This window comes from Palaemon carinicauda, chromosome 21 (assembly GCF_036898095.1).
Source record: "Palaemon carinicauda isolate YSFRI2023 chromosome 21, ASM3689809v2, whole genome shotgun sequence".
NCBI lineage: Eukaryota > Metazoa > Arthropoda > Malacostraca > Decapoda > Palaemonidae > Palaemon > Palaemon carinicauda.
Genome location: NC_090745.1, coordinates 44638471 through 44646544, shown reverse-complemented (window position 1 = coordinate 44646544; position 8074 = coordinate 44638471). Strand labels below are relative to the sequence as shown.

Genomic DNA, 8074 nt, shown 5'->3' with positions numbered 1-8074 from the left:
AGTTGACAGACCTGGAGTACAACAGTTTAGACACAATATCTGTCATCTAAAATAGGACCCATGAAGTAAAAATAAACAATGATAGAATTAGTTTGAGTTGAAATGTGCACCCTAAGATGGGTTATATACTAGCCAACCTAACTCGCAAAGGTTTCCACTAGTGGTTAGTAATCCTTCCCATATGACAAGAATGAGTCTAAGAATGGCAAAACCCCTGCCACTGACTTACCATGATAGAAATTGAATTCCTACAATAGCATATAATATATCAATAAAAAAGGTCGTTAACGCATTCCCATTAGCTCTTCATACAAGAACACTTGAAAACTACTTTGCCACAAATATCCGACAATAAAGCATCGTAAAAAAATTTCAGGCTATTCTTGAAACTAATAAGTATATTTGCTTTGCTATAATATGAAATTAGTAACATGAGGCTTGTTTTACAATGTTGTTAATGTAGAACAAAAACTAAAAGCTACTCTCTCTCTCTCTCTCTCTCTCTCTCTCTCTCTCTCTCTCTCTCTCTCTCTCTCTCTCTCTCTCTCTCTCTCTCTCTCTCTCTCTCTCTCTCTCTATTATTTTGAATATTTGTCACCTCATTAACATTTTTTTTTCTTTCAGGCTTTCTCTCTTGCTACTGAATATTAACTATGGTGAAAATATCTTCATATTTCATAATGACTTAATATACATCAAATTACAAAAAAATCAGTATTTTCAAGTGTCCGAAAACGGGCATTGGGTGTCATACCCCATATCGCCCACCTTCGTTCAGAATGTTGGCCCAATTACGCAATAAGACAGATCTATGAATATTTGCATATGAAACTGCAGTTCGTGGTTACTACATTAATTACGCAAGTGAAATAAAAAAAAAAATTGCCGACTTGCTTCTACAAACGTTTATTTTGGTTCTATGAAAGGCGACTTGCAGATTATAAAACACTTCGGTAAACATTTAAGCTAAAATGTTTTGTTATGACCCTTGGTTGGTCATGTCTGTTGATAAGATACGATGTTGTATGAGAATACCAGTTCAAGAATGTAGATATCGTAAGCATAATTTTATTCTCATATTTAACCAGCATGTTTCGTTAACTGCACATTTTACATGCAAACCCAGTAACGTCAAAAACAAAAAAATCATCTATCACTTTCTAACGATATCAGATCATGGAGACTTTACTCAATGCTTTAGAAAAGTAAATACTTCCTATTCCTCTCTGAGCCCAACGTCCTTGCGGTGCGCCATCTCTTGGGTTTTCCATGAATTATTTGTTCAAAAGCTTCGGTGATTCATAGTTAGGCGATTCGTGTTCACTCTCTGGAGGTCTAAGGGAACGAACTTTTGTTCATGATAGTACATGGCTCCCCCCCTAAAAATGACATACTGTACATGGTAAATAGAGGGGCCTGATCTAGAGAAGCAGACTGTAGGCGGTTCATCTGGCAGGAGGTAAGCTGGTTTTATACAATTAATGGCGACCCAGTCTTCTTTGCCACGAATGTTTAGTAGTAATGCTATTGGACTGTGTCAGATCACAAGGAAAGGGCCCGTGTAAAGGAGGCGTTAGTGGTGGCTTGCTAGTGCCGTTGCGTAAGAAGACGTGTGTTTCACAGTGCAAGTTTGTCGGTATGTGATGCTTCGCTCGGGGCTTGTAAGTGTGGTGGCATGGAGTGAACTTTCCCACGACGTGACGTATGCGTTGGAGAATGTCGGAGAAGGTTGAAGAAGTAAAAAATTCTTCAGGGACGACCAAGGGGTCCCCATACACCATTTCAGCTGCCGAGGCGTCAAGGGCGTCTTTGGGAGTGGTCCTTAGTCCCAGGAGGTCCCAGGGAAGCTGAGTAAACCAGTTGGAATCTTTGCAGCGTGACATCAAAGCTGCTTTGAGGGTGGGATGAAAACGTTCAACCATTCCATTGGCAGCGGGATTGTAGGCAGTTGTCTGATTTAGGGTGATGCCCAGGAGATTTGCTAATGATGTCCACAATTGAGAGGTGAAAGTGGTACCCCTGTCAGAAGTAATATGCTCAGGGATATTAAATCTTGCAATCCATCCTGAGAGTAAGGCAGATGAACATGAGGCGGACATTGCATTTTCCATGGGAATGGCTTCAGGCCAACGAGTGGAGGGGTCAATGATGGTAAACAGGTAACGATGTCCTTGTGATGTGGGTAGGGGGCCTACAATGTCGACGTGAATGTGGGCTAAACGATGTTGAGGTTGAAGAAAGGTGCCCACTCCTGAATCTGTGTCGATGTACTTTGGAAGTTTGGCAAGAAGCATCCTTAGAAATGCCGTGACAAATGAACTTCGTCTTCTGCAGCTGTGCAGTAGAACGGCACGAGGGATATGAAAGGCCGTGAATGAAATCAAACACCTGTCGGTGCATGGGAGCAGGAATCCACGGTCGCGGTCTACCAGTACTGACGTCATAGAGGAGGGTGGTGTTGGTGTTGGGAGGGGGAGCCTTTCCCAATAGAGGGATGAGCAGGATGTCCTACATGCTTGATGCTCTGGATCCTGTCATTGGGCTTCAGCCAAGGCGTTGTAATCTAATCCCAGATGAACGGCAGCCAACGTGTTTCTTGACAGGGCATCGGCAACGGGATTCATTTTCCCTGGGACGTGTTGAAGGGTGCAATTGTATTCAGCCACAGCGGAGAGAAGTCGGCATTGACGGGCGGACCAGGCGTCAGACTGTCGATTGAAGGCGTGCACCAGAGGCATGTGGTCTGTCCGAATGACGAAGGGCGTACCTTCTAAGAAATGGCGAAAGTGACAGACAGCCAAGTGCACCACCAGCAATTTGCGATCGAAGGTAGAATAACCCGATTCTGCCTTGGACAGTTTTCTGCTGAAGAAGCCCAATGGTCGGGGCGAGCCGTTGACCACCTGTTCGAGTACTGCACCAATAACGGTGGAGAGAAGTAGAGGGGCATGTGGGATAGGAAAAGTGAGAGGTGCAGTGGTTGATAGGGCCTTCTTTGCATTGCAGAAGGCTGCTTCTTGAAGGGGACCCCACTTCAGGTCCTTTGGCTTGCCCTTGAGGGAGGCGTAGAGGGAAGCAAGAGTGGCGGCAATGGCTGGCAGTAAACGGTGATAATAGTTGATCATGCCCAAGAATTCCTGCAGAGTTTTGACGGTCGAGGGTGTGGGGAATTTCGTAATGGCTGTTAACTCTTCAGGGATGGGATGGACTCCTTCAGGAGTGATGCGGTGCCCTAAGAACGACACTTCGTTGGTGCCAAAGGTACACTTGTCATACCGGACTACAAGGCCGTTTTGTTGCAGGTGGTCGAGCACGATGCGCAGGTGAAGGAGGTGTTCCTCTTTTGAGAAAGAGAACAGAAGTATGTTATCCACATAACATACACAGAAGGGGAGGTCCCCTAAGATGCCATCCATGAGGCGTTGAAAAGTGGCCTCAGCATTGCGAAGGCCAAAACAGAAGTAATTGAATGTTTATGTACCAAACGGAGTGGTGGTGGCGGTCTTGGGGATGTCTTCTGGGTTCATAGGCACCGGATAATACCCCTTCAGGAGGTCGAGCGTGGATAAAACCTTCGCTTTGTGCAGGTAGAAGGTCACGTTGGCGATTTTAGGGAGTGGGTAGTGATCTGGTTCTGTTTGCATGTTCAGGTGCCTGTAATGCCCGGACTGACGGAGGGAGCCGTCTTTCTTCAGAACGATGTGCGAGGGTGACGACCAGAGGCTGGAGGCCTTTTGGCAAAGGCCCATTTCCTCCATTTCGGCGAACATCTGTTTGGCAGCTGCCAATCGTTCCGGTGCCATAAGTCTGAATTTTGAGAAGACTTGGGTCCCGTCGTCTTGATATGGTGATAAATACTGTGCTTGGAAGGATCCGTGGGCGTTTGGCGAAGTTCTGGACGGAAAACTTCCGGGTACGACGTGAGGAGGTGGGCGTAGGCCTCTGTGGGTGCGCTGATGTTGAGAGCGAGGTTGGAGGGAGCGGGTTGAAGAGGTGCCGACAAGTTCGAGTCAGCGTTGACCAATCCTCGGTTGGCGACATCGAGAGGAAATCCGCATTGAGGATTGGCAATGTGACGTCAGCAACGAGAAACATCAAATTAAATTTACCGTTTCCAAACAATAATTTGAGGTTCTTGTAACCGTAGGTGGGTATGGCAGATCCATTGGCAGCTACCAGGCGGAAGTCGGCAGATGTAGACAGACTATGTCGTGTCCTGAACAGTTCCCTTGGCAAAAGAGAACGACAAGCACCCGTGTCTACCCAAAATAGGACGCCCGTTCCTGCATCATGTAAAAAGAAAATATTAGAAACCCGGGAGGACACCGCCATGAGCGATGGCCTACTTACAAGTTTTTTGGCCAGAGCAAGATCAGGAGCAATAAGGACAGGATTAGAGCAAAGTATATTCTTTAGTTGATCAAAAGCTTGTTGACAATTAGAAGACCATACAAATTTATTTTTGGGGCTGGGGAGGTCAATCAAGGGAGTGGCTACTGTACTATAATTTTTACAGAATTTCCTGTAATAGGAGGTCATACCTAAAAATCTTAAAAGACTTTTCCTATTTCTTGGGACAGGAAACTCTACAATAGTGGTAGTATTTTCATCTTTTGGAGTAATTTCTCCACTACCTGTGATGTGACCTAAATACCTAACTTTCCCTTTACCAAATGAAGATTTTGCTAGGGGAATAGTAAGTCCAAACTCCTGAAGATGACCAAACAATGCTGTTAGTCGATGTATGTGCTCATCCAAGGTGTCAGATGTTACAACAATATCGTCGATGTACACATATGTACCATCAAGATCCTGAATTACACTATTCACCAAGCGCTGGAAGATGGCGGGTGCATTGGTTAAACCAAATGGAAGCCTCTCATATTGGAATAATCCAAACGGGGTTATGAAGGCAGATATTAGCTTTGCTCTATCTGTAAGTGGAATCTGATAATATCCACGCAATAGATCGATCTGTGATAAATATTTGGCATTACCAATGGCATCTAAAATGTCATCAATCCTTGGTAATGGATAGCTATCTTTGATAGTAACATTGTTTATTTTTCAAAAGTTAGTGCATAACCTTACTTTACCGTTTGGTTTTGTAACTAAAAGACATGGTGAAACCCAAGCTGATGGGCTTCTAGTTGCCTATCCATTCTTCAGTAAATACGACACTTCCTCCTTCATCCGTTGCTGCTTTTCCAGGCTGGTCCTGTAATAGTGTTGACGAATTGGTCGTGTACCCGGCTGTAATTCAATGTCGTGTTCAGCATCACTGCAACGTTGAGGCACATCCCCACATATACTCTTATATTTGTGGAATCATTCTGCTAGCTGGCTCCTCTGCTTTCGGGGTAGATGCTGTAAATATACTGGAATATTCTGCACTATTTCCTGGTTAGCAGAGTCTGTCCAAGAAACAATATCATTAGAGTGATATAAATCTACATCATGTGGCAATGGGGTTTTACTTTGGTGTGCTGGTGCATTATATTTCTTAGAATCTAATACATTAGTGTCTAATGGACAATGCAAAGCAACTGGAGGATTACCATGATATTTCTTGATGAGATATACATGACCTAATTGGGTTGACTTTCTTCTGTCTGGAGTACTGATTATATAATTGTTATTATTGACACATTTCTGAATTATATAAGGACCAGAAAATTTATGTTGGAGAGGAGAACTAGGAGTTGGGAAATATAAAAGTACAAAATCCCCTTCTTTGAACGTACGAACTTTAGTTTTTAGATCAAAATTTTCCTTCGTCGCATCTTGACTACTTGTTACGTTATTAAATGCAAAATTATGGACTTTCTCAATTTAAATTTCAATTTATCAACATACTGCCCTACAGTTACATTATCTAAGGTATCATTGTTCAACATTTTATCTTTAAGTACTTGTAGTGGCCCCCTAACTTTGTGTCCAAATAACATCTCAAACGGTGACATACCTAAGGAATCATTAGGGACTTCTTTAATTACAAATAATATTAAGTCTAAACTCTCATCCCAGTCTGTTCCAGTCTCCATACAAAATTTTCGAAGTAATGATTTTAAGGTCTGATGGTGTCTTTCAAGAGCACCTTGTGATTGTGGGTGATATGGTGATGCAAGAATATGTTTTATAATAAATTCCCTTAAAGTTTCATTGAAAAGGTCACTTGTGAAATTAGTACCCCGATCACTCTGTATTTCTTTTGGGAATCCATAAGTGGTGAAAACTTTAAGGAGGTTTTTCACAATATTTCTAGCACAAATGTTACCAAGGGGAATTGCAATAGGGTATCTAGTGGTAGGACAAAGTATAGTCAAAATATATTGATTACCTTTCTTTGTTTTTGGCAATGGGCCTACACAGTCAATTATGACTTTACTGAAAGGTTCGTGTGGTATTACAATTGGTATGAGGTGTGCTTTTGGAATTACCTCGTTTGGTTTTCCAACTACTTGACAGATATGACACTCTTTAACAAATTCAAATACATCATGTTTCATACCTGGCCAAAAGAAATCATTAGCTATACGTTTGTGGGTCTTTGACACTCCTAAATGGGAATCTGCTTGATGAGCAACACTCAAAATAATCTTACGTAAAGTTAATGGTACTACAAGTTGTTCTTTATTAGCCCAGGTATCATTAGCTGACAGCTTTCTAGGTTGGTACAGCCTAAACAGGACTCCTTTATCAAAGTAATAGCTAGGTACCTTACCTTCCTTAGTGGAAGCTTGTGTGGGTTTAACCTGCGAGTTGTTTTCTACAAACGTAAATGTCAATGTAATTAATTGTTATTTCTATTATTGAATTGTTATATTTTGTGATCTGAGTTTTACACGTTCCCTCATTGATTGATATTTCTTAAATGTTCTTATTATAAGCTGTAAGGCTAGGCTAAGGCTTAGTTTCTAATAATTGGGGGTCTGTCCAGGATCTGAAACAAGTAAACACACCTGATTAAACTACCAAAGTACTGACAGTTAAAGTCACCTTGAATGTTCCAACGTACGATAATTTCAATTTGTATACATTGTGATTATCGAATAGATCTATTACAGTATGTTGCGTGGGTTCTTTTCTCCTATTTATCTTATAGCGATTTATCTCGACATTTAAGTCATTCCAATTCATGTTTTCGGACATCGCTATTATAGCTGCAGTCGTATCTAAGTTAATGTAGAAAGTAACCGAGTTCATTTACATTGGTTCGCTTTGTTTCAAATAGTTTTGGGAGAAATATTATTAGAAACTTTGTCTTTATGACATCATGGCATCATATTACCTTAGCGGCGTGTAATAGAGTAGGTTTGGAGTTTTACTGGCCTGACATTTCTGTATCTACGCTATTCGAATCATCTAAGTATTATTGCTTTTTATATCGCTTCATTCGTACAGTTTTGTACCGTTAATTATATTTACTGCTTCATCGAAGCATCCAAGTATTAACTTTTCATTTTGCTTCCTTCATACAGTTTTGTACCAGTAATTATAATTATTTATTCTTACCCGACTTGCGTAATGGATGAATAGTTCAGTATTACATCACGTGATATATATTACGTATTCTGTAATTGTTCATGCTATTGGGAACACTTCTCGTTGACTTTGCTACATTCTCTTGTGGATTTTCAGTCGCAATGTTTTCAGTAGACTTATTTTTCAGTGACCCTAAGGGAAAACTTAACACTATAGTATATGCTAAAAAGAGTGAATTGTTGGCTTTGGCAGCTAAGTTTGAAGTAACTGTTAGTTCAAGAGACAGGAAAGATGACATAAAAAATGTCATTTTAGAATATCTTGTAGAAGAGGAAATTGTAGAAGAACACGAGGCTAGGAAATTCACGAATGCTAAGAAAGAAACCTCTGATGTTGAGCATATGAGGTTAGCCCTACAGTTAGAACAAGTAAAGTTAGACATAGAAAGACAAAAGTTAGAGGTAGATAAAGAGAGAGAAAGACAAAAGTTAGAGGCAGATAAAGAGAGAGAAAGACAAAAGTTAGAGGTAGATAAAGAGAGAAAGACAAAAGTTAGAGGTAGATAAAGAGAGAGAAAGACAAAAGTTAG

The 8074-nt window shown here is 41.2% G+C and overlaps 1 protein-coding gene across 1 annotated transcript; it reads right to left on the bottom strand.

Moving 5' to 3' along the window:
• Positions 1-3280: 3280 nt before the first annotated feature.
• Positions 3281-7588, bottom strand: LOC137614873 (uncharacterized). The gene is made up of 5 exons (XM_068344531.1): positions 7570-7588; positions 5857-6769; positions 5380-5620; positions 4351-4974; positions 3281-3340 (listed from the first exon to the last, which is right to left on the bottom strand). The coding sequence occupies exons 1-5, from the start codon at positions 7586-7588 to the stop codon at positions 3281-3283; spliced, it is 1857 nt and encodes a 618-aa protein (XP_068200632.1).
• Between the last annotated feature and the right edge of the window lie 486 nt (positions 7589-8074).

Bases quoted from the DNA above. Each gene is read 5' to 3' on its own strand.
- LOC137614873 (XM_068344531.1), bottom strand. The intron at 4,975-5,379 runs GTATATTTACAG...TATTTATCACAG, and splicing joins AAATAGTGCAGAATATTCCA to ATCGATCTATTGCGTGGATA. The intron at 3,341-4,350 runs GTAAGTAGGCCA...CTTTCTCAAAAG, and splicing joins TTGCTCTGGCCAAAAAACTT to AGGAACACCTCCTTCACCTG.